This window comes from Triturus cristatus, chromosome 2_1 (assembly GCF_964204655.1).
Source record: "Triturus cristatus chromosome 2_1, aTriCri1.1, whole genome shotgun sequence".
Lineage (NCBI taxonomy): Eukaryota > Metazoa > Chordata > Amphibia > Caudata > Salamandridae > Triturus > Triturus cristatus.
The window spans coordinates 940,626,149-940,653,670 of NC_140581.1; the positions used below are offsets into that span (position 1 = coordinate 940,626,149).

The 27,522-nt window shown below is 46.4% G+C and overlaps 1 protein-coding gene across 1 annotated transcript in view; it reads left to right on the forward strand.

The window, feature by feature from the left end:
* The window catches only part of KDM4C (lysine demethylase 4C), a 1,697,337-nt gene that overhangs the window by 1,501,340 nt on the left and 168,475 nt on the right, over positions 1-27,522 (forward strand). The window contains exon 19 of the mRNA XM_085633463.1: positions 15,723-15,893. Within this exon, the coding sequence (XP_085489589.1) occupies positions 15,723-15,893 (171 nt within the window). The remainder of the gene's footprint in view (positions 1-15,722; positions 15,894-27,522) is intronic.

Sequence of the window (27,522 nt, forward strand, 5' to 3'; positions counted from 1 at the left end):
CATAACATCCATCCCTTGAACACAAAGTTGTCCAATGTTCTCTTGTTTTGTCTCTCATTAGCCCAACGAGGCCTTGCTGTGGCAACAGTTTAGGGTTGTCTTTTGGCCTTTCACCTTTCCTACGTTTGCAACTTCAGCCATCCCTTTTTATACCACCTGTTGTGATGAGTTTCTTAAAAGGGCTGATCCACATGTTCCTGTCAACACCTTTTTAGGATGCCTCAATGGGACCTCAGTTTGGTAATCACCTACCAGATGTAGCTGTCAGCTTGGTATACTGACCATCAAGACGATGTTCCTCATCACCACAACATCTGTCTGGCCAGTAAACGAACTTCAGGCTTTGATTGTACAGCTGCCATGCTCTTCATTCTTACCGGACAGAATGGTCTTCTGGACAAAATCGGCATTCCTGCTGTAGTTATTCACTCTCTTTCACATAAGACAATCCATTACATTGCCAGCTTTCTATGCTCCACTCAAGCCAGGCAGGCTTTGTGACCATTTGGGCTGCTCTCACTGCTTTTAATAAAAAACCCTGACTTGCACTATATAGGCATTTATCTTGCTACTTTTAACTTGGGAGAAAAGCTCTTATATTGTTTTACAAAGGAAAACCTACATAGCTTACGGTGATTTCCTGGTCCGCCGTGGTCTTACCCGATTGTGCAGAGGAAATCAGTGAAAGCTGCTCACTTCTGCTACCACAACGTCATTCAGGTGGTTAACGGTCTTGTGCGACGCCCCACCAGAATAAATATGAATGACGGAAGTAATGCGCAGTGGATGCGTGCAGCAGGCGCGCCATAGAGAAGCCCATCTGTGCCCATCCGGACTGCGACCAGCACCAGCCCCCCTGCCTGTTTTACAGCCAAACACACTGATGAGAAAACCTACTCTAAAGAGGAGCTAATGTCAATGCAACCAGCCTCAAAACATAAGACCTGCATATACATGTATCCAAGAATGAAGGTGAGAGATCACAACATGTCTCTTTGCCCCAAAGCAGCACTTGAAGGATCGTAATTTGCCACAGCTGACTGCTACTAAAAAGGGAAGAGCTGAACACATTCATTGCACCCTCATCAACGCTAGATCCTTAGTGAAAACCTGTCTTGGAATTAAAGCCTTATAGAGCAGCACAACCTAGACATACTGTTTATAACTGAAACTTGGACAAATGCTTCCTCAGGGCCAGAATTAATCATAGCCACTCCCCCCGGTTATGAAACAACTATACATGACCGCATTAACCGCTGAGGATGCGGAATCTCCATTATTTCTAGGAATACCATCACAATTAGCTATCTACCACTTCCGTATAACCCTGAATGCCAAACCTTGTTTTCTAAAATGACCCTCAACTCAAAAAACACCTTCAATGGAATACTTTTGTACCGACCTCCAGTCATAAAATCTTGCTTCTTTAAAGCACTAAGCCGCCCTTTTTTAACCCGGGCTGGGTAGGTGAAGCAGACCCAATGGAGGCCGGGGTAAAGCGCCGTCCGGGGGCGGGAAGCCCTGCCTCACCCCCCCCCCCCCCCCCCCCCCCCCCCATTTGCATACTGGCTAGGCCGGCGGCAGGCTAGGCGAGCCCCCCCCCCTCCCCCCCCCCCCCAAAGCAGGGGGCGAGCTAGAGAGGGCAAGAGGTTTTTAAAAAAGGGCTAACGGCCCAAGTTAAGCACACTCATCCCCCCCCCTCGCAGTAGGAATGAGATGAATCCCACCCACCCACACCTAAGATACGGGCATCGCAGCCACAAGGGTAGAGGGTTAGCGGAACAATCTCAACAAAAATTAGTAGAAAGAGAAAACTTACTAGAAGGTAGATGGAAGGCTCCCACAGTGTCCTTGGAATGCCTCGCGGCATGGGCAACTGAGGGAGCCAAAGGGCGGCGTGCCGCCATAGAAAGAGTAGATGTGATGTTCCTTGGGATGCCTCACGGCAGGGGTACCGAGGGAGAAGATGGCAAGAAATCAGCCTCAAGAAAAGTAGAGTAGATGTTCAAGTACAGTCCTTGAGATGCCTCGTACGGCAGGGACCCCCGGGAGAAGGGAGGGCCCACAAAAGGGTTACAGGGCGAGCGGGTCGGCACTTGCGGCCCGGGCCGGTCCAGATGGACACCCTCCAAATTGGTAGCAAGCTGAAGCCTAGACCCGTGAAACGGAAGCCCAGGTTATCGAGGAGGTTGGGTCCAGAATGCAAGAAAAAAGTTTAAGGATGCTATAGAAGCAAAGTAAAGAAATAACATGGACAATAAATGGGTATATGACCATGAACTATTGAAATGTACAAAGTATGTTTGATGAATAAACTGCGACCTTTTCAGGCACCCAAGAAAATTGTCAGTGGTGATTTAAGGTAAAAGTGCGCAGTTGGTGGAGGGGGACAGAGGGAGAGGGGCGGGTCGAATCGCCGCCTGGAGGGGGTTATAAACTGTGTTTCGACACAACAAATGTAACCATCCTAGGTGATTTTAACTATCACGTGGAAAATTCCAGTGCCCCAGAGGTTAATAAATTAACTGATAACATGGCCACTTTCGGGCTTAGGCAAATAGTGGAAGCTGGTACCCACAGGGCGGGACACACTCTAAACAGATTTTTTTACATATCAATGACTTCTCCACTTTCAGGAGGCTTTACCGTTAGTGTGGTCCGACCACTATGCCATACTATTCCACTTCTCTTACACCAAACCAGATACCCCTACTCCTCACCTCCCAATAACCAGGACAAGCTGTCCCTGGCTGAAAATAAATCCAGCCAGTCTAATAAACGCTATGTCTTTATCTGCCCCTATACAAGTAACAGAACCTAATAAAATGGCAACAAATCATCAGGCCTGGCTAAGTAAAGCTACAAATATATCAGCCCCATTGGCCATCTCTACTGGACAATGTAAAAAGCCCTCTGAACCATGGTACTTGCCCAGCTTTAAAGAACAAAAAAAGTCTGCCTCAAGCTGTAACAGAAATGGAGAACTCATAATGACGAAGTTAAATTCAAACATAAGCAAGTGCTCAAAAATTGCAAGTCAATGATGTTTGCAAATAAATCTGCCTATTTTGCAGAAAAAATTGAACTGTCAAAAAAACTCCACTAAGAAACCGTTTAGAAAGTTTAAAGCATTATCAAACACAACCCAAAACAAGCCAAGGAACGTCAGTCAACTCTTTTGTAATGAGCTGGCAAAGACTTTAAGAAAATGTACTTTCCACTTTTTACCACTAGCATTTCCACATTATCTAATGATCAAAAGCCCCACCTAGAATCCATCACTCAATTGCGGTTTCCCTAACTTTTCACCCGTAACCCAAGAGCAAGTTAGGATCCTCCTTGCTAACATAAAATCAGGTTCTCCAGAAGACCCATGTCCACCCAAAGTGCTACACCTCGTTACTGAGACAATCGCTGGACAGCTCACATACATTTTCAATGAAATAATAAAATAAGGTTCCTTTTCCAAACTATAGAAGAAAGCAGCAATCCTCCCCCTCATAAAGAAGCCAAATCTCCCAACATCAGATCCCACTACCTCTACCAGCCAAAATATTAGACAAACTCCTTAACCAGCCATTATCTGCATACATAAAGTGGGATCTGATGTTGGGAGATTTGGCTTCTTTATGAGGGGGGAGTATTGCTGCTTTCTTCTAGAGTTTGGAAAAGGAATCTTATTTTATAATTTATAATATTTCCGCTGGCACACACCTGTTAGACCATTACGCTCCTCTGAGGCAATGAACGATAAAGTACCCAAGTTCAAACTAGCACGATGGGGAGGCAAAAGTTTTGCCACCTGTATAACTAGATCATGAAAAACTTCCTTCCGTTAGAATAAAAAAATTACCAATCCTTTCTACAATTTAGGAAAGAACTGAAAACATGGCTCTTTTAACTCCAAGGGCCACATGTGCACATAGCCCGCGTGGCTCCTGTTCACCCCATAGCGCCAAGACGCCTTCGGGTATATGAGCGCTATATAAAACTCCTAACATAACACTTCATCTCTCCAAAGAGGAAGGGCAGCTTCACCTCCTGGACCCTAAATGGGGTCTTAGTTTCTATATAGATCGGACCAAGGATCACGGACTCGACGGCCACCTTTTTGTGGGTTTCTCTGGAGCCAAAACGAGCAAGTGGTGGAGAAGAGAAGCATCTTTCGATGGAATGTGTTAATCAGTAAGATGTGCTACCAACTAGGCAATAAGCAGCACCCAGAAGGCTTGCACACTCATTCCATCAGGTCAAGCTCTGCTACCACTGCTTGATTGAGCCGTTGATTGCTGGTGGGGCCCATCGGCACTCTTTTTTGGAGACAGGCACTTATTTTTCACTATCATACTTTGACCCAGAGCAAGAGAGAGAACAAGCATTTACAATGCAATGGTCTCTGCAATATTATAGGTAGAGCTATTGGTATTGCTTATTATTTTTTTTATCCTAAATAAATGGCATTGTCATTTCTATTGGCATTAGCTTTTTTTTTGCATATGTGATACCTATTGCATTAGCAGAGAGAGAGTGAGGTAGTGAGATAGAGAGAGGGAGTGAGGTATTGAAATAGAGAGCGAGGTAGTGAGAGAGAGTGAGGTAGATAGAGAGTGAGGTAGATAGAGAGTGAGGTAGATAGAGAGAGGTAGTGAGATAGAGAGTGAGGTAGATAGAGAGTGAGGTAGATAGAGAGTGAGGTAGATAGAGAGTGAGGTAGTGAGGGAGAGGGATGTTGTGAGGTAGTGATATATAAGCATAGAGTGATGTGATGTAGTGAGATAGAGAGAGGTAGTGAAAGAGAGAGTGACAGTGAGTTAGTGAGATAGAAAGAGTGAGGTAGTGAGATAGAGAGTGATTGAGGTAGTGAGAGAGAGTGAAGTTGTGAGCTAGAGAGTGAGGTAGTGATGTTTTGAGAGAGAGAGGTTGTGAGATAGTGAGATAGAGTGGAGTAGTGAGGTAGAGAGAGTTATGTCATGTTGTCTAAAACTAACTATATCATCACCACTAAAAAGTCCAACTCAGGAAAGGGGTCAGGAAACAACTGTCCAATTTCCTTCACTCCGCAAAGGCAGAAACAAAATATAGGGGTTAGGGGAAATATACTGGTGTGAACCCCGAAAAGCAGGGCATGGCTGACAATAACATGCTTGACACTTTCTGCCCCTTTCATAATTGTGAATATATACTAAGGACCACTTCCTGCCCTTTAACCTGATCCTACTTTGTATAAATGATTCCTGCGGGAACACTAACCTTACCTGAAAAGTCTTGTTAATTTCACCCCCAACACTATTGTTGATACTTTTCCCGAGACAAATCTTTTAAGGGGAAAATGTTCATTTTCCTGAATTACCAGTTGGTATGTACAATTCTCAACCAAAGTTCCTATGTTTTAAAATGAAAACATTCTTATATTCCCAATATTTCGCTTTAAACCAAGCCCCCAAAATGAAGAGTAAATTACTCAATCAAATATCTTAACTGAACCTTGGCATGGAAATTGTTGGAAAGAAAGCAACTCGACCTATAGCACACATGAGAATGAGAACAGAATCTGCAAGGGGAAATTGAAAATAATGTGCGCTTCTACGATCTGTAAGTCTAAGGCTTAAAACATGGGCCAAGGTCCGAAAAGCCGAGGTAGGGGAAATCGGCATCCGTCTGATATGCAGGGCACATGCGGCCTTGTGTGGAGCTTTCCGGCGGAGGGAGGCGGTTTCTAGAGCAGAAATAGAGGGTGAGCTCACCATCTCGACAATTTTAGAGGTGCTGTAACACTCGTTTCTCTCGGATCCCGAGCTGTGAAAGCTGAGAATTAGGAAAACCATGAAACTACGTTTAACTTGAAATGCAATCGTCACCAGCAGCTCCTGGCAGGGAACAACCGAAATTACATGTTGGCCCATCTACACCCTTGAAACACGCCCTGTGAGGACGCCAAGAGATGCTAATTGCATGCATGCTATACTGACTGCTGATACATGACTCCAGCATTGCTCTTCCTCCCCACTCTACTTGTCAACCAAAGGTCTCATAACCACTTGGAAATGAATCACCCTGTCCTGATACCAACCATTAACAAGGACAGGGTAAAGCGCCTGCGACAGCCAAAGAAAAAAAAAATCCCAAATAGTGGATGACACATTTCGACTGTTAAGAAGAGAACGTCTGAGAGGGTGCATGTAGAGTTGTAAATAGTACAATAACGCACCGCAGGAAGAGATTAAGAGAATGCATAAAATATGTAAATTGTTTTTTTCTCCAGAAATTAATGTATGCATCGCTAAAGCGCCCCAGTTTGATATACGAGGTGAGACGTTCCGTCTCTTCTGCGCGTCTGCAGTGTGACGAAGGTGCGACACACTCGACACAAAAAGCCGCCAGGGAAAAAATGAGAGAAGAACTACTGCAGCTGCTAATTAACAGAGCAAAAAAAAACATAACGAAGCAGGCTCGTCGAAGGAGGGTGGGTGGGAAGTGACGGCATCCTCCTCATCCTGCAGGTATATGTAGACAGCTCAATGCCCCCCGTCCCCTAAACACCCAACGGCGCCTGGGGAGAGATGGTAAAGGCGAAAGTTACACCAGATAACACTGGAATATGACAAGACAAAAATAAACTCTAAGCTCTGTACTCGGGTGTCGACTCACCGACCCTCTTTTAGTCACGTCTCAGGAATATAAACACTTACCAAACATCGGTGTACAAAGGCGACAAAGCAGAGTCGCCACAACGCTGTTTGTTCACCCTCTGTCACCCCAGAACACAGTGTGGTTTAACGTGACTAAGATCCGTAAACCACGAGGTTATATTTGTTTACAAAAGAACTTACCTGAATGTCGCGGTAGACGCGAGACGAGTCAACAAACCAACTAGGCGGGCAGCGCGAGAGAGCAACAGCAAGAAGATCCTCATGGCCAGACGATGGATAAAAAATGGCGGATGGGAGCTTCCAAACTTTTTCGGATTCGGGGGCGTGTTCCTGCTGTTCGGAAAAGGGCGTGGCTAAAAAGTGGAAAGAACAGCAAGGAACACGCCCCTGAATCTGAAAAAGACGGAGCCTATTTGGAGGGACGGCTCTCTCCTCCAACGGCTGGCCTCCGTTTAGGAAGCCAGCCAATGGAGGAGAAGCTAAAAGAGAGGCGGGCTAAATAGCCACTCTAGAAAACATTAAGGGCCTCATGTAGGTAAATAAAATTTACCGATTCTTAAATACCGAACCGTACCGAATCGGTATTTAAGAATCGGTAAGTTATATGTAGGTAATAATTCGGTAACATTTACCGAATCGGTAACATTCGGTATTCAAGAATCGGAATTTACCGAATCGGTAAATACCGCGGTGGTATTTACCGAATCGGTAAATACCGAGGTGGTATTTTTCCGATTCGGTAAATACCGAATCGGTATTTACCGAATCGGGAAAAGAAAATCACATGACTGGATGAAACAGCCAATCCTGTGCAACCACACCCCACCCAACCAGGAAGTGGCCACACCCAGGCAGGTGCACACAATCAACAGACTCTGGAGAGGCTTGGAGTGCAGAGGAGAGGCAGGGAGCCAGTGCCTGTTTGTGCAGCTCGAAATCATCATGTCCAGCCAGAGGACACAGAGAGATGGAGGGGAAAGGAGGAGGAAGATGAAATTCAGCCCCAAGGAACTCCAGGTGCTAGTGGAGGAGGTGGTGAAGCAGCACCAGAAGCTGTTTGGGAGGCAGTCCCTGCAAGTGCCGGAGTCTGAGAAGCGCACTATATGGCTGGCTATCCAGGCACAGGTCAATGCTGTGGGAGTGACCCACAGGGACATTGAGGTTCTCAAAAAGCGCTGGTACGACCTGAGGATTGTGACAAAGAGGAAGATGGGGGAAATCCAGAAGGAGGCCAGCCAGACTGGAGGTGGAATCAACAGGGCACCTGCCCTCACTGAACTGGAGGAGCTGGTGGAGGCCACAATAGAGCACGAGAGCGTCGTGGGGCATGGAGATGCCGACAGCTCTGCCAGAGCCGCCACCCAACAAGGTAAGACGAATGCACAGCAATGTAGCCCCTCCTACCCCTATCCCACATCCCCCATTGTGAAATGAGTATCCCACTCCAGTCCATGTGTTAGTGCAGACAGGCAATGCATTATGGGAGATGTAGTCAGGGAAACCCCAACCATGAAGTGAATAGCACAGGACAACAATGCATGGTACACACATTAGCCAAAAGCAGGCAGAGGACAATGTGAGAGTGTTTAATGAATTTATTGTGATGCTTGCAATGCAGCCCTTCAGGTACACTGAGCTGATGTTGCATTTCTGTCCACAGATGTAACATCGCGCAGGACTGCACATGGTACAGGAGAGAGGGCACACCGGCAAGACAGATCAGCTCTGGCCAGCACGAGTACTGCACAGCCAGCATCACCACCACCACCACAGCCTGCATCACCACCACCACAGCCTGCATCACCACCACCACAGGCCGCAACACCACTCATGCATGAGTCACCGCCCACATCACCACTTGCAATTGTGATGCCGAGGAGGCGTGCTGCTGGCAGGTTGGCAGCGTTAGAGACCTCATCGAACGACAGCAGGGGCCCGGAGCCAAACACAATGCCCCAGGATGGGAGCTATGCCACTGTGCCCACCACCTCACAGGGAGCACACACGGGTGCAAGACGGCGCCGCAGGTCGCGGGTTCAGAGTCCACCAGCAGACGGTGACAGCCATGGGGTCTTTGCGGGACTCGAGGGCAACATGCTCAAGCAGCAGCGCCTACAAACAAAGGCAGTCATGTCAGTACAGCGGCATGTGCGGGGACTGAGAACCACATTCAAAAACGTGGACAGGAACATCAGCGCAATGGCGGCGGGGATTACTGACATGGCAGCGGGCCTGCGGGACGTGTCACAGTCCATGAAGCTGTTGTGCAGCAAGTTAGACGCAGATAGAGCTGCAAGGCGCCGGGAACGCCAGAGGGGAGACAGGCACACCAGGGCACTCAACCGCCTGGCAACTGCAACCTCACTACTCTGCCGGCGCTCAGTGAACATGCAGGAGGGCCTGACACACTGCAGCAGCGACGTTACTAGGGGGATGGTGCAGGTCACCAGTGCCCTGGAGGTGCTATTGACCAGTCAGGCGGCCACAAGTGGTGCAGGGGATGCTGCAGAAAGCATCGACACCAGCAGCAGGAGCAGCATAACACCCCCGGTCCCAGAAACCCGCAGGAGCAGCAGGCGGCTTGGGGTTGGCAGTAGTGAGGAGGCTCAATCCGTGCCATCCCACACTGTAGCGCGTGGACGCAAGCATTAATGCTGCACCGCATAGCCAAATACTACTGGGTGACGTAACCCTGGACTTACTCCTTGCACATACGCAATGTTGCCAGAATGGCATATTTTTGGTGTTGTGGCGTAGTGCCGCATTAAAACTACGTCATGACATACAACAACTGGCTGTGTCCCCTTACTTACTCAGAAATAGTTGCATGTGATCTCTGCCAGTCTCTCTCTCCCATCTGTTGCTGTTGGCACTCCAGCAGCGTTGTCTTCTGGCTGACCTGAATCATCCTCATTGTCCTCAAAATCTGTTAGTTCCACCTCTGTACCTCTCATTGTGGCAAGGTTGTGCAGCATTGCACAAGTGGCAATGATCTTGCAACAGATGGGTGTGTACTGGCGTGCGCCTCCGCTTTTGTGGAGGCAGCGGAACCTGCTTTTCAATAGTCCAAACGTTCGCTCCACCACGTTGCGTGTAGATTTGTGTGTCACGTTATATCGTCTCTCACTCCGGGTTGATGGGTGTAGGTAGGGAGTGAGGATGAATGACCGCACGGCATATGCACTGTCGCCTAGGTGAGTGAAAGTGAACCATCAGTCACATGTCTCAATACACTGATTTGCAAGTCTCATGGGGCGTCACTGTTACTTACCTAGCAGGTATCCGTCTCCAAATTCTCCAGAAAGCAGTCGTGTGTAGATCCCACTGTTCTGGAAGATGTAGGAGTCGTGGGTGCTCCCAGGAAACTTCGCTACAATATCAGTGATGATGTTCCCTGCATCGCAGATTACCTGCACATTGATGGAGTGGGTGGACTTTCTGTTCCTGTAGATGTGCTCAGTGGCAGCTGGTGGGCAGATTGGGATGTGTGTGCCATCAATACAGCCAATGACATGGGGGAACTGTGCCATGTGATAAAAGTCAGTTTTAGTTTTCTGCAGTTCAGCCTGTGTATTTGGTAAGCTGATGTAGTGGTGCATTCTCTGCATCATGGCATCCAGGAACTTCCTGAAGAAACGGGACAGGCAACTCTGGGATACACCGCCCACCGCAGCTATCACCCCCTGGTAACTGCCATATGCTAGTAGATGTAGGCTGCAGAGCACCTGCACATGTGGTGGTATGGCATGCGCCCTTCTTGTTGGCTGGTCCAGGAGTGGGTGCAGGTCCCTGATCAGGTCCATGATGGTTTGTGGGTGTAGCCTGTACCTTTCATGTATCTCTGCGACAGTCTGTTGAAAGAGTGTGATGCGCTGTCTGTAGATGCGTTCCTGCGGTCTCCAAATCCTCAGACCTGCTGCCTGTAGACGTAGGCGCCTTGCAATGACATACAGAGCGGCCATGTTGTCCACGCTGTTGCATTTTGGGATTGCTTATATGCACTGTTGATGCTTACCACCTGCTTTCAATCCGTGTTAATTACCGACTCTTAATTACCGAATTTCATGGATTTCATAATTACCAAATTTACCTACATGTCTTTTTCTGTTTTACCACTTCATATTTACCACTTCATATTTACCACTTCATATTTACCACTTCATATTTACCGATTCGGTAAATCTGTATTCGGTAAATATGAATCGGTATTTACCGCTTCATATTTACCGAAAACTGTTTTTTGGCCACCTACATCTCACTTGACTAAATACCGGTCGGTAACGGCATATTTACCGAATTTCGGCCGTTACCGACCGGTATTTAGCTACCTACATATGGCCCTAAATCTCCGACTTCCGGTTCTGCCTTCGGCAGACCGGTAGTCCTCGACCTAAAAACAATAAAAGGGGTGCGAAGGAGGAGGACAAAGATGAAAAGACTGTGAAAAAGGGAGAACCGGGCTGAAAAACGAACCTGAAAGTGTCAAATGAAGAGGCAGGAATTGTCTGTTTGTGGGTTAGGGAAACATGAGGTGCCTACGTAGCCTTGGTATTCAGTACCCAGGCCTTAAATAGCGATGGCCACTGCTTCAGAGCAAAACTTGGAAGCCTGGCACATATTCTTCCACAAATTAAGTACTCTGCCCTCTGCCCATCCTTTCACAAAGTGCTACTCCCTCTACAGCCAGTTCCAGTGGAGAGGGCATTTGCCTGAGCTGTCTTGCAGTGTTACTGGTGTGATCAATTCCACAGACCCACATCCTGGGAATGTACTGATTTTGTATCTATTTACAAAGTGAGGAATCTGCAGTTCGAAATCTCCTTCAAAAGAGCAAGATCTTACCATTCACTAACGACTTTTCTGGTAGAGACTCTGTCTAACCATAGATTCCTCACTCACCCTCTTCCACGTTCTGTGAAATGGTCTCATTAAAGTTATTAATAAGATCCTAATTTACACATTTGCTCACTGGTATTCTTATTTCTGTTGGCGCCGTGTCCTCTGGCACAGACCGAGATCAGAAAGAAACTGATGTCAATGCACAGAAGTGAAGCCGATATGGTGGCTCTGACATCCGATCTGGGGGGACGGATCCTTACGGCACCACCTACAGACTTATGAGGGAATTACTATCTAAAGTTTCTGGATCCATTATGACACCTGGGGAAATTCAAAAGGTTAGGTAGAATATCTACCAGAAAAGGCAGTACTGAAGACAAATGATTTGTTATTGGACTCCAATTGCACTCACCTCCCTATTCCTTTTGGCGTAAAGTAGAGGTGGATTTGGCTGGGGGTTCTTGTACAAGTGGCCAGGTGACTGAGAGACGTGAGAGTGCAGGCAAGAAGTGTCATCCTCCTTGAGAGCCATGGGGTGCTGCTGCTGGAGGACCCTGTGTCAAAGAAGCTGGGAGTAAGAGGGGTGGTCTCTGAGTTCTCCCTCATCAGAGAGATAACAGTTTTAAGGAAGCTCTGAAAAATGCCAACCCCAATTTTAGAGGCCAGGAGACCTGAACCTAGCACTCTTGAGGCATGACACCAGGAGCAGAACACAAGAAACCCCATTAGATTTGGCCAAACCAGGCCAGAGAAATTCACATTTGTTGCACCCCCTCATGGGGATTCATAGACAAGTCCCTGAGTTAGCACTAGCCTAATTGCCCTGTGTTGGTGTGCATCATTTGGTCCCTACTGGGAGCTTCGAATTACACCCAGAGAGGGTCAGTGCACCACGGGCAAGCTGCCCACTCTGAGGTCATCATACTCATTTAAAATTGCCCCACTGGGGAAAGCCAGTGCCCCGGGGGGCAGCTAAAAGATAATGCAAAGCGCTTATACCATCCCACTCCCACAAAGCTGCCAATGTCCTCATAGAGTGGGAGAGTGTGATCACCTGTTCACTCAGTCTGCATGGCAGGCAGCTGGCAGGGGACAGAGAAAAGCCGGCTCCTCCACCGGCACTTTAATATGCCATGCTGATATGGAGCCTGCCTAGCTGCATGACCTCTGGACTCCCATGCAGCCACAGTAGATCTGCAGGTACCCCATAGGGCAGGAGCACCTATTCAAAATAAAAAGCATGCTTGGGGTAGCCATAGCAAACGAAAACTTCACAGTCCAAAAGCGCACTCTTTAATACATAGAGCTAGACAAAAAATTGACTACAGTGGGAACCCCAGGAGGAGCAGGTGCCCCACTAATTAAAAATGTTGGCATTTTGGGGGGAGAGTGACTGCCCCACTTGGAGCCTTTTTTTTTTCTTCACCCTCCCCCTAGGTTTCCAAGGTCACTGCAAGAGTGACAGTTAAGATTTTTCAATCCCCTTCCAACACTTCTGAAGCTGGCATTTTAATCTAAAGGCTGTGGTGTGCATGGTCCTTTGTTAGGTCATGTGGTTGTTTTGAAATCTCATCAAGGTAGAAAAAAACCTCATTGCATTGTTTTGCATATTGAAAACTTAGACGTGTGTTGACAGTAAAACAATAAAAGAAAACAATTAAAGGGGATTTTCATCTTGAAGGGTTTTAAATATTAGTTTGGATGATTTTGTAGCTAATAACTTGCCTTTTTTGTTATGGTGACACTCACCTGACAAAGCTAGCAGGCTTGACTTGTATTTGAAGCTCCCCTCGTATTATGTTAGGCACACAGGGTTTTGTTGTTTCCAGAGGTTAGAGCCTGCTGGTGTGCAGACCATTAATGGTGTCTCCGGTGTAGGGTGTCCAGTGTAACCTTCCACTTTTGTTGCTTGTGAGGCTCCGTAGAGGGTATCACCATAGGCATTTTTCCCATCCATTCTGTATATATTTAAGTTGTGTGTATTATTTAGTAGTGTGTAATAAAAGAAATACCACTGAGCGGAGGGTGAATAATTGAGTTTTGTTTGTTTCAATGTGGAATTCTAAGTCTCTGGCCCACAGCCCCTAGCTTGGGCTGCATTGCCTCAGTAGCCTGAAAATCAAGTGCTAAAAGAGTATTTGTTGTATCAGTTAGTGTGTCCTCAGTACGGGGCACACAGGACACCAGAGGAGAAAAGGCCCAGTACCCCCGGTCTGCTTTGTGGCCCTCTAAACAGGTTACCTTACACTGTCTTCTGAAACTGTCTTATTGGCAATGTTACTGATAATTTATCCCACACTAGGGAGGTTGAAGTGCCCCATTTTATTCACACATTTTATCAGTTCCAAGGGAGCTCTTTACACAGTTGCTGGCATTTTAATCTATTCAATCTGCAAATGTGTACTTATGGGGATTGCAGTATGTGGAGGAGTCCAATGGAATACTAGCACCTTTTAAGAAATTCGATACATTCTCTTTGCATTGATTCAGAGGGCAAACTGTTTACCTCATGTGTGTTCTGGACTACCTCGTTGTTGGATTGCTTATAAATATGTAGCAACCACTTGGTTTACAGCATGGGTAGGAAGGAATGAATAACTAAATGCATTCATTTGTCTGTCTTTTGGTAATGTTTGTGTAATTGGTCTAATTAAAAGAATTTATAAATTATTCCAATTGGAATTGGAGGTGGTATGGGAAAAAATGCAAGCAAGTTAATATGAAGGGACTTTGTACCAAAGGTTAGGATTTAATTTGTATGTGTCCTGCTGAAAATTGTGCTGGACCGATTCCTCCGCATCACTCCCTTTGCATGCAGTTAGATACATTTTGCCCAGATGTTGGAGGAGGATTAGGGCAAACCCTGTTGTTGTCTAAAGACTTTTCTAAGTCAGCTCGAGTTTGGAGGTTCCCTCACATCTTCTGCATCTCCAAAGGCAAGAATTTGTTTCTCCCCTGATAGTTGCTGCTTCTTTCTTTATGGCTCTTAAGAAGAGATGCAGGTATTCTTGCAAGACTACTTGTTGGGTGTCAGCTCCCCTGCTCTTTAGATCCTTTCCCTTCCTCCCCTTTCCCTTCCTCCCCTTAGAAGTCTTTTATTGATTGCTTTTGTTGATGTCTTTTTTTTTTTACTGTGGTCAGTCTCACAGCTGTCTTTAGTAGAGACAGTTTCTCAAAGAATACTGGGACGAGCTAGTCAGTCAGTTATCAGCAGTTGATATGTAGTAAATATCTGTATATTATTCCTGCTGCATGTATAGGAGCCGCCTAGATCCACCCCATGGTTGGAGATTAGTTTATCTGCTTTTCTTATCTCAATAGCAGACGGCTGTACGACTGGTCGCCAGTATAGGGCCAGTAGGTCTTTAACCGATCAGCAGTAAGTAGGGTCACAGGAGCCCTGGAGCTGGGCTACATCAATGCATCACCACCGATTATCAAGGATGCCTTAGCCTGAGTTGATAATCAATTGTTTTGGCTGACTTCCTCAGCCTCTGTCTTTACTCAACAAGGGCCGTGGTACCAGGCTAGAAGGCTCCCACATGTACTGTGTGTGGTGCAAATTGAGGCGAACCACCTGGTGGAAGCGGCTTGTCAATCACCTACTCACATGCCAGTGTGCAAGAAGCTAGGTTTGTATATCTGACTCTTTGATCATGGCGCCCTGCCCATTTACATCTTTCCCTCAATATCTCTGGGCCTGGCTGTGCCAGCAGAGGGACAAGCAGGCACTAGCAAGGTGGCAGTTGTGTCTCGGAAACTGCCTATTACCACCAGAAAGAGTGTTGGTGTGGCCCCTACAGTAGCCATTACTTCAGTACCGGTCGAACAAACAGGTGCAGGAGTCCAGGCTTGTTCAAGCGTCTGATAAAAGCTAATGTTGATGGGGCCGGCCCCATTAGGCTTGCCCTCCATGTGTGTTTTTAATCTCTCAATGGGTCTGCCGAGTAAACGCAATGACTTTCTTGGATGCCTTATGTTCCTATCAGCCTTGGCCACATGTACAACTAATATGTATTGTAATATGTAGTTTAACTGAAATGTATTGTTTCTTATTGTTCTAGTTTTTGCTGGATTCTTTTGGCTATGGTTTCTTTTGTGTACTCTACCTCTAGCCACCTGTGTTATTTTGTGATGTGCTTTTGTGAGCTTGTAGCTTTTTTTTCATTTCCAGTCAAATGCTGACACTTTAAGAAATATAACTGTCAATCTTGTGTCTTTTTGTTTTTAAAGCGAACAAATGTAGACAAGAAAGCAATATGTGTGGACCAGACAGTCATTGCAAAACACAGGAACACAAGATATTATAGCTGTAAAGTAATCAGTATAACTCTCCAGACTTTCTACGAAATAGTTTTTGATGATGGTTCTTTCAGCAGCGACACTTTCCCTGAAGATATCGTGGTGAGTATCTACTGATTCAGCTCTTCATACATTTTCTTTTCTTTAAAGCCAGATTTTTGATTGGAGGTTTTATTCAGAGTTTGGAGGGTGCAGGACGTCCTCCAAAGTATGGCTGATTCCTTGCGCCTTATTTAAACTGTATCTCTACAGCATTTAGATCGGATGAATGGGGCTTCATCCACTTAAGCAGTTGTCATGCACCTGCCAAACTCTAATTGAGGCCCTAATTTGTAATGTATTCCATGACCATTTATTACCAAAACAGCAAATTCTGGTATTTATTTTGTTGCCGCATTGAATAGTAACTGTATTGTCACTTGTGTGTCAACCTAGCAATGGTTCTGTGCTGAGTATCTTTGGTATTGAAAAGTGAAATGTGTTTCACAGAACAAAAGGTATTAAGAAAAACCAGAATGGATCAATGTTTTTGTTAATTTCCATTTCAAATTTGTTTCAGTCAGATTTTGTAATTGTCATAAGTATGTTGCATCCCAAAACCACAACAGAATTTGGTAAAGTACCCCATGTCATTTTCTTGTATTCGTCCTAGTAAAGGTCAGAAAAGTTATAAGTTTCTAAGTGGAAGCTTACGTCAGTTTGTGGACATAACTGCTAGCCAGAGTAGTGAGTAACATTATTAAAACAGGGTGTTGAGATGAAAGGGCGGGACCAGCCAAACAACAAACTGGCCAGTGCTTGAATTTTCTTGTCCGCCTGGGAAAAGACTCTGGGCTTTTTTGCTATCCGTGGGAAGGAAAGGTGGACCCGACTGATTAAGGAACAAGGGCAGGCAATTCCGACCTCCAACTTGCATTGGACCTATAGGTGTGCTATTCATGGGGCACCGGTGCTGTAGTGACTCCCTCCCTCCACCAGCAACAATGATGAAGGTCCAGCAACACTTCGATGGGTGATTCAGAATCTGCTTTATGGCCACTGTGCCCTTCCACTGCAAGCACTTATCTGAGGCTGTGGCTCGCCTCCGCTTTGCTGACAGCACCACTAAAAGACTTGTTTACCCAGTGGTGAGTGAGGTGGGTCGGGTCTGGGACAGCTTGGAGCCTCCCTTGTCAAACACTGGATGGGTTGCAAACCAGAGGAGTCTGTTTGGGACTTGAAAGAAAATCACTCCACCTTATGCCGTAGAGATAACAGTGAAACGACCCATGCTTGAAGATATGGCCACTGCTCTGTGCTCTTCACCCCTGAATATCAGACTCTTGGCAAAGTGCCTGAAGGCTCCGAGAACAGGACCTGCAGTCTATAGTCGGACTTTGGGAACCGATGCCCACACTCCATGGAAGTAGAGTAAAAATCACCTGGTCACAGAATGAACACAGGCAGTTTACATGCTTCTTGGAATCTGTTTTTGACCTTTTGTATCTGAATTCCATGCTTGTGAGTAAAATCAGGGCCTCAGACACCGCCAGGCAGCTCTATTGTTGGATTGCAAGGGTTGAGCATTTCCACGACCACATTAGGAGAACATATGATCATTTATTAGTGCCCTTGAAGATCTCTGGGAGTAATAGTTGCAAGGGCCCCTTCGCAAATGTAGAGGCACCTTGGCTGGATAAGCCCCACCCTCATCCCCCTTTGCTGAATGCTCTGCCTCACTGTTCATGGTCTGTTCACATGCCCACTGATGAAACTAGACATTCGGTTTCACGGCCTGCTCCCTGTTTCTTCCCCTTTTGCCTCTTATAGAACACCACTACCATATTTGCTCCCCTGAACAGGAACTGACCTCAAGGGCACTACTGACGCACATGGGGAGATGCTTTTCCTTTTGGTGTGTGTCTCCTTCATTGATAGCCTCCTTGCGCCTGGCCCCCTCACTTGCCTGCTGACTTCCCACACCTTCTGGGTCACGTTGACACTCCTCGACTGTCACACGGCAATTTGTGTTCCTCAGAGACATCACAACTATTTTTGTCAGCGCCGCTATCAAGCAGGAAACCACATACCCACCAACATCTGCCAGAAATGCTCCCAGTGCCATTATGAAACATGCCGGCACTAAGGTGAGTGCATTTGACTCCACAATACAAATATACAAATGATATTGTTTGGAAATCAGGTTTCAGTGAATGCTCTCATTTGCGCATCACCAAGTAAAAGTATCTTGAATTGTTTTGGCCATATTAAAATCTTTGGTTCCATCACACTTCAGGATTACAATACTCTGAAATGTGTACAGTTCATTTACAGGTTATTAAATTGTGTTGTGTTTAACCAAAAAATGACGTCCTACAGCCTTTCTTCTCACACTCCCTGTACCCCAGCAATGTTGTCACATAGTACACTTGAAAAACTCCTCTCACTTCAAAGTAAGAGAAAGAAAAGTAAATACCAGTCTTCATGTGAATAAGCAGCAATTTGTCAGAAGACCTCACCTGATGTTAGACTTCTGTCTTTGAAGCACAGCAAATGTGACAAGATAACAACAAAATGTAAAGGCATCTTTATTTTTGTCCTTTTCACCACCCACTAGAAATCGGCTGATGACCCACAAGTGGGTCGCGACCCAGTTTGGGAATTACTTTCCAAGAATGTTAATCTTAATAGTTAGAATAAACAGAGTTTTGCTCCTGAAGAGATGAACACTCTCAAATCGTATGTTACACATGTACAAAAACAGGCATTTCCTTTGTGCTGGAACCAATATTAATATTGTTTTCTGAAGTAGCAGAAACCCACTTATGGGGCGACTCATATTGTGCTATCTTCCTCCCATATTTTGTCAAAGGTATATCCTCAATTAATGGCTGCTCACATTGCTAACCTAATTTGTGGGTTGGGATCAGACCAGCAGCATGGTCTAAGGCTTAGTTTATTTACTCATTTTTCAATTACGGCATCAGTTTTCAGGTCAACCCTTTATGCTTCAATTTCTCTCTACCTTCCTGACTCAGTCCAACAGCACTCTTGGAACGATGGCATGCTTCTCCACTGAGACGCTCTCTCCTTCCCAAGCCTCTTTTTTTGCATAAGTTGTTTATTGGTGTACATATAATAAATATACCAAGAGGCTCATTCAATTGACATTAAAATCAGATCAGACCCGCCTGAACAGAATCTGTAGAGAAGCAATGCAGAAATTTTCACTATACCATATCTATCAAACTTGTACAATTACTGTATCTCAGCAGTACAGAAGACTAATGCATTCTGGCAAGGCACAAATGCACACCTCCACAACAGTATGTTGATAGGAATCAAAGATGACAACCTAAAACCCAGCCATCAGTCCAACACCACCATTCCAAAAGCATACATTGTGTGTTCAAGTGTTCCAGTACCATGACCATAGCCATCTTGGAACACACGACCTCAGGACGGGACAGATGCCAGTGCAGTGTTTCGGATTTGTCAGTCCTGGCCGAACAGTGATCAGTTGAGAAAAAGTGTAGGGAACTTCAGGAGGATGCATATAACGGGTGTGTCAGAAGTCTAGTGTGATATTGTGGACATGGATCCAATAAATGGTTTCCACACATGTTAAAAGTGGAGTATCTAGTCATTGTCCTATTTATTATAAGCTCACAATTGGCTGTCCTACCTAGCTCAGTCAACCATTTTGCATCAATCAATCAATCAGGAAATTGTAAGCGTGCTACTCACCCGTGAGGGTCTCAAGGCGCTGAGGGGGGATGGGGGGGAGGGAGGGGGTCCGCAGATCTGTTTAGCCAAAGAGCCAGGTCTTGAGGGTCTTCCTGAAAGTGTTCAGGGAGGGGGAGCGTCTGATGTCTGCCGGTAGCTTGTTCCAGGTCTTGGCTGCAATGTGAGAGAAGGATCTTCCGCCTGCTCTGGCTCTGTGGATGCGCGGGGCTTCGGCCACTGCGAGGTTGGAAGATCGGAGGTTTCTTTTGGGTGCGTAAAAAGTTGATTCTGTCATTGAGGTATTTGGATCTGTTGTTGTGTAGGCATTTGTAGGCGTGAGTGAGGATTTTGAAAGTGACTCTTTTCTCCATGGGGATCCAGTGGAGACTTCGTAGGTGTTGGCTGATGTGTTTGTGTCGGGGGATGCCGAGCACGAGTCTGGCGGAGGTGTTCTGTATTGTCTGGAGTTTGTGGAGTAGGGACTTGTTGATGCCGGCGTAGAGTGCATTTCCATAGTCCAGTCTGCTGGTGATGAGTGCGTGGGTGACTGTCTTCCTTGACTCAGGAGGGATCCACTTGAAGATCTTGTGGAGGATGCGGAGGGTGTTGAAGCAGCTGGAGGTGACGGCGTTGACCTGTCGGTTCATGGTGAGTGATAAGTCGAGTACGCTGCCGAGGTTCTTGGTGTGGTCTGAGGGGGTAGGTGGGCTTCTGAGGGCGGTCGGTCACCAGGTGCTGTCCCATGCTGAAGGGGTGGTACCGAGGACTTCTGTCTTCTCGGCGTTGAGCTTCAGGCAGCTGTTGGTCATCCAGACTGGTACGTCTTGCATTCCTTTCTGGAAGTTGAGTTTGGAAGTGGTGGAGTCTTTGGTGAGGGAGAGGATGAGCTGGGTGTCGTCGGCGTAGGATACGATGTTGAGGCCGTGTTGTCGGAAGATGGCTGCGAGGGGGGCCATGTAGATGTTGAAGAGGGTGGGGCTCGGGGATGAACCCTGTGGGACTCCGCAGGTGATTTTCTTGGGGTCGGAGAGGAAGGGTGGAAGTCTGATCCTTTGGCTTCTTCTAGTGACGAATGATCAGATCCATTCAAGGGCTGTTCCTTGTATGCCTGCGTCGTGTAGTCTGACGACTAGTGTGCGGTGGGAGACGGTGTTGAAGGCCGCTGATAGGTCGAGTAGGATAAGGGCTGCGGAGTAGCCTTGGTGCGGGGTTTGCATGAGTTGGAAAAGATGGTTCCCTACAGTGCCAAAGAATGCAGATCTTTTTCATGGCAAGTGCAGTCGCCAGCCATTTGTGTCTGTGTTGAGAGAGGGCTATTTCACCTTTTTTCATCACTTGATCATATGAACTGATCCGAACATCCATGAATTAAAATTTGGAATTGAAGATAAACTTCTTGGCTTTACACTTTTCGAACAACTTTCTTATTCGCTCCCAGCGAAGTACTCACGGCGCGCCCAGAGGGACGCTGACTGTTGTCAGTCAGCGCATGTGTTTTCTGATTTCTTACACTCTTTGGGATTTGAGAGTGATACCTCTGTGGCACCTGACAACATTGCAAATTGTTCAACCTTCGGTCTGTGCACGATCCAAAAAAACTGTAAGTGCAGTCGCCAGCCATTTGTGTCTGTGTTGAGAGAGGGCTATTTCACCTTTTGAATCCTGAAGTAGAGTCAAACGTACCAACAGGGTGATTCCAACTACACACTAGAGGCCTGCCCATATTGCTGTCCAGTATAGATCCAGCTTACCACAGCCCTTAAGAATGTGAACTAGGTTTCATGCACTGCCTCGCAGCTCCAGCAAGTGGAGTTGGGTAGAAATCAGCCTTGTTCCGCAAAATTTGTTTTCAATCCCAACTTTTGAGGACTTTTAAAAGAATTCAATCAGGCCTCTCTGAGGAAACTACCATTGGACAGCCGGACTAACCACTCTTCTAGCAAGTAGTAGCACTTTCATGCAGTATGGCAGAATTCTCTGGCTCCTTCCTGTGTAGCAATGGAGTAATTGTCATTTTTTTTTAAGTAGTTCATACAACCCAGATAACACTCCCTTGAACACATTGCATTTCCTCAATCAATTGCTGCATTTGGGAGGATAGCATAAGCAGGGAGAATTTGCCAAGTTAACCCCAGCATGTGATATCCATGAGTTTTCATTGTTATACTGGTTCAGGTCCAAATTCCGACTGAAGATCATGCGAGGATTTCAGGGTATCGTTAGCCAGAAACTGATCTAGCCATTCAACACTGGCATTTTCCTGCTCATTCCATGGTACAGAAGCACCTCCCATAGTAATCCCTGCATATAGCTGAGGAGTGACAATATGAGCGGATACAGATCTATATGTAGCAGGTCATGCTCTAACTTCCTCGCAAGCAACATAGCTTTAATGACTGGATTGTAGAATGTGGAGACCTAAATTGGTACTGGATGGCAAGGCTATGGTCGTTAGACAGCAGGGCTCTTTCAATGCCTAGGGGGTTAAGGTCAGTGGGAAACCAATATACCAGCTAGAAGAATTGATGGGCAAGGTAGTATAGACCAATATAAAACGAGCACAGACACCAAGGCTCGGTGTGTGACTATAGTTTACCAGGTTTAAATATTAGTCTTGTATTTCCCAGATGAATGCCCTAATATTTGAGTCAATAACGGAAAGAATACATTTGAGAACTTTCACGGGTAGCACCCCAAAGAGTTGATTATATTGCAGTGATATGACCACGTTCCCTGCCTTCTAATTCCCCCGGAGGGACAGCAAACATTGAGATAATTTCCTAAAATCCATGCAGGACTCAGTAATCAGGAGGTATTAATTATCCCCAGCCATATTAACCATTCCTCTGTTAATGAATGAGTCTGATATAGCCATTTAACTTTACAGATTAATTCTCAGTGGAATTCTAACCGTTTTATTAGCAAAACTGAGTCTGTGCAAATTTAGTAGCCATTTCAATGGAAAATGAGAGTGCGCTATGGTACAATGCTTTAGTAATATATTTGTAACACTGTGCTCCGAAATGTACCACCAGTTATATAATATATCCTTACTAATCTCCATCTGAATATATTTGTTGCACTTTGTGTGAAGGTAGGATTTTTCACTATCCCTTTGACTTCTGTGATGATGCATTGATGTCAGCACCCCCACTGAGAAAATTGTTTCAGCACCACTTGTGCAAAGGTGCTGAACTATGTCACCGAGTCCGGTTTTAAAACAAACCCTTGCAAGAATTCTCATGCAAGACTCCGGGAGAACCTTCCATTATTTTTATCCGTGATGCAGTCCAAGTCTTCCCGTAAATCACAGTGGAAGCAGAAACACAAGAAGGTCAGGTGGGATTTGTCCCAGTCTTCCACTCTTAGCCTGAGAAGTCTTGAATATGTCAGGGGGCCTCCGTCTCTCTTCTTTGCTGAGTAGCCGATTCCTCAACTGATCCTGATGCACCCAGAGTTTCTAGGGCTGTAGGTGACGTTGAACCAGATTGAGGTCATTAAAGAGGCCATGTTGAACTTTCATCTAAGTTATGCTCTTGTTGGGTGGGGTGGGCAACAGATGCTTCTGATGGTTGTTTTATAGTTGTTGTTTCAGACTGATTGTCTTTTGGTTGATGACGGTGGGGGGTTCCAAAGATACACTGCAGTTTTACCTCACTCTTACCCGGGTTGGGTTGTTCCTACTTGCACACATGCCCTCTTGGGGCGCTGCTAGCTGCAAAGGCTTTTTACCATAGGCAATGGTCCCCTATGTATTGATGATTTGGAATGTCAAAAGACTTAATGACCATATAAAAAGAGGGTAGCTGCTTTGTGAAGCTGCCGGGCCCTGCGATTTTACTCATGCAGGAAGTTCATCTACTTGGCAATAATTTGTCTTTCTTAGTCGGTTACGGGTTTTCTAGGGTCTTTCACATGGGATGCACAAGGGGTTCCAGAGGCACAGCGGTGCTCCTCCACAGAACATTCCCACTGATGGTCTCAAAGGTTAGCCTGGCGAGGCAGGTGGTGGTGGAGGGTACACTACACTGATGCATTTATCGCTTTATTAGTGTATATGTCCCTCCCACCTTAGTGCATAATACTATGGAGGGAGTGCGATTGCAGATTCTTTGGCTCCCTCGCGGAATAAGCTTTATTGGTGGCGACTTCAGTAACATTAAGACTCCCAAGGAAGACTTAGTGGGTTTGGGCATGACATGAGGGAGGGAGAGCAAGGAATTACGAAGTTAATCGGAGGGTCTGGGCCTATATGATGCCTGAAGAGTATGGAACCCTAGAACCTCGGCTTATACCCATCACTCTGCGGCACATAAATCGCTCTTCTCATACTGATCTTATCCTTTTTCCGGCGTCGGATCTTTCCGGAACCTCTGACTCCCATATTCTGCCCAGGGGGTCTCAGACATGTCCTGGTGACTCTCTCTTTTGGCAAACAACTGGTCGGGCCCCGCCCGATGTGGAGACTCAATGCTTGGTTTCTGCAGCTGCTGGACCTTCAGAACTTTCTTGCCCAAGAGATGGGGGGTTACTTTGACCTGTACCAGGGCACTGTGGATTTGCCAGGAACCCTGTGGCTGGCTAGTAAGGCTATCTTAAGGGGGTGGCTCAGTCTTATCTGAGGAGGCAGGATCGGGCTCAGCGGCAACAGATCACCGCATTAGAATTCAGTATCCTTGGATTGGAACGCAAGGGCTACGCCAATATGGGCACCGAGGATTTACACCGCTTAGCGGTCAAACTGAAATCGCTCCAGCAACTGGAGCTTAAAGAGACCCGCCAATGCAGGATGGCCTCAACTCATAGGGTCTGTGAGTGGGGGGACATGTCCGACAAGCTCCTGTACTGGTAGGTGATGCGGGAGATGGCCTCCCAGGTTGTTCCCTCCATTATAGAGTAGGGGTAGTGGCCTAAACAGCTGAGGACATAGCACTGTATTGCAAAGATTTTTATGTCCATAGGGAGCGGCCTCAAAGGGAGGCGATCCGTCCTTTGGTGGTGGACATCCTGATGCCCGCGTACTCTGCTAGCGACATGGTGGATTTGGACCGCCTCCTTGAACTGGAGGAGATTGATTTGGCCATGATATGAACTCAGGGAAAACACTGGGCCCAGGAGGCTTTCCCATGGAATACTGCAAATACTTTCAGACCCATTTGACACCTCACCTTCTTGGTCTGTGTCAGGAGGTGGTTGCCAAAACGCAGTTTGATTCCGAGCTTGACTTGATGACCATTGTGGTCCTACCTAAACCTGGCCAACGTATAGATCGGTGTGCGTCCAATCCCCAATTTCACTTATTAACTCGGAGGTGAAATTATTTGCAAAAGTGTTAGCGAACCAATTGCTCACGGTCCTACCACAGTTCATGCAGTGGGATCAATTTGGGTGTATGCCCTGTAGATGTATCAGGCACTGTCTTCTCAGAGTCCACTTGCCACTCGTGTGTCTTTCTCTGCTGAGGGATCCAACTGCTCTTCTTTTGGATTTTGGGAAGGCTATTAATTGTTGGCTGGGCCTTTCTGGAAGAGATGTTGATCAAAATGGGTCTGGGTCCTCAATTCTGTGCCTTTACGAGGAAGCTTTATTCCAATACCAAATCCCGGGTGCGGGTCAGTGGTACATCATCTGCTCAATCCATGATTGGTTAGGGCACCCGTCAAGGGTGCCCCCTATTGCCACTTTTATTTGTACTGGCAATCGAGCCACTGGGGGTATGGATTAGCTGGGTTGCTCATGTTTGGGGTTTTGACAGGGGGGTGGCGACAGCAGATCACATTGCTCTCTAAGGGGATGATGTGCTTCTCTATATTTTGCGTCCGTCGCTCACAATTCCTTGAAACATGAAGGATCTTGACCTTAATTGGGATGCATCGGAGCATACCATTAACTGGCCCAAATTTGTATTGATCCTTCTTAGCAGGCTGCTGATTGAGGCAAAATGGTCTTTGCGACTTACGGTGTGCAGACTGAGTATTTGGTACTTCGGAATGTAAGTGTCCTTGGAGCCAAGTCTCACTTGGAGCCTGAATATCCAATCTTTGTTGTCTTGCTGATCGATAGACCTCAACTGTTGGGCTAAACTGTCTCAAAACATCCTGGGCCGCACAGCTTTGTTTAATATGGTTGCCCCCCGTCTTGCTTTTTATATATTGCAAAATTATCCCTTGTGACTGCTGCAATTTTGGTGGCGCCAGCTGCAGTCTAAAATGTAGGTCTTCTTGTGGATTAACCAACCTTCTTGCATAGCAAACAAGAAATGCACTCAATCCACATAAGACGGGGGCTGAGAATGGTGGATATGCACCTTTGCTAATCAGCAGCGCAGCTGCTGCTGGTCAATGAGTGGTTGAGTGGGGGTTGGGGGCACCCAACATTTCGGCTGGAAGTAGTTGGGATAGGTCTGGACAGGATTGAAGGGTTGCTATATGGCACTCCTACTCCATCTAATCTCCCTAAACCCACGAGGGTGGCTTTGGGACCTGGCAAATGGCATTACAGTGGAGTGGATATGATTGAAAGACCCCCTGGCGACCCCCTTATGGGTAGACAGGTGGTTGCATCAGACGTTCTCCTTAGAGGAGTTTGGTGGTTGGAACAAGATTGGGATCTCCAGGGTGGGAAACATCTGTCAGGGAGAACACCAAGTCCTATCAGGTGCTGCATGAAGAGTTTGGCCTACATATATCTCAGTTTTTTAGATACCTGCAATTTTGCCATGCCCTGGAACAACATTGTGACTCACTGGTGAAAGTTCCTGAATTTAGCCCTTGGAGTCCCAGTTCCTTACGGGACCTATTGAAGTGAGGAGGAATTCATGTATTTATGAATCCCTTTTAGTACACTCTGCTGTCTTATATGAGCCCCTCAGGGTCAGGAGAGAACAGGGGGTGGTACCCTAAAGGATTCAGATTGGAAGTATGCTCACATGGCACCTAGAGTTCAGGTTATCTTGGCACGGATTCTGCTCATATTGCTTAATTACCTTTACATGGCCTCTAAAACGCCTGAGCAACCTTGACGCGCAGGTGTACTGAAGTCGCTGGCATGTTTGCATGCTCAGGGACACCCTCTCACTTCTATCATACGGTGTAGGAATGTCTTGTGATTGTCAGATACTGCGACAGGATCATAGCAGTCCTGTCCAGAGTGCTAGGGAGCCCCATTGACAACTGTCCTCTGCCCGTTCTGTTGGGAGCCCTGGAAGGGATATATGATGCCAGCGGGGATGAGATTCCGGTGGGTATTGGAGTTGCATTGGCAAAGAGAGATATAGCTAAATGGTGGCAGCTACCCTCGACTTCCCCGCTGGCTCCCTGTAAGCAAGTGATGGACTGGTGCGCAATGCAAGAGAAGGCCATATACTAGGTCAGGGGATGCCCCAAAAACATGCAAAGGTAAGGGGAAAATGGTTGGAATACCATGGACTGCCGTAAAGGATATGATCGAGTGGGATGTGAGGATGTACTCATTATGCCTTTATTTTCAGACCTGTGGACCTTGTGGGTTGTTGATCAAAATCAATAAAATCCAGTTTATAAAAAAAAGGACATATTGCAAATTTGACACTCTTTCAGTTTTCTCTGGCTTTCCTTTGGGCTCCATAGATCTTTGGAGGCCTTCAGTCAGCTAACCACCAGTGTGTCCACCATAGGCAACATCTGTGTCTTTTGAACCCATCTGGGATTTTGCTTCAAAGCTTGAGCCGACTTCTGAATCCGGCATCACAATGTATTCAGGTCCGTTTGATGATTACACCAACCCGACGCTGCCAGAGTAGGAGCCAGTCCCTCTAGTCCTCTCTGATTCAGAGCTAAAACTGTCTTAGCCCAAACTGAGGTCGCATCCCAAAACCATTAAATGTACTCGTACCCATTTCAGTCCGACTCAGACAGGACCATGCCTTTACCTTAGAGCCACATGTTGACAGCAAACATAATGGGGATTATTTTCTCCAAAATATGATGACCATCTGTATATGCACATGCAGGAGACAAGTGGATGGAACACTTTCCTGCGTACTAAG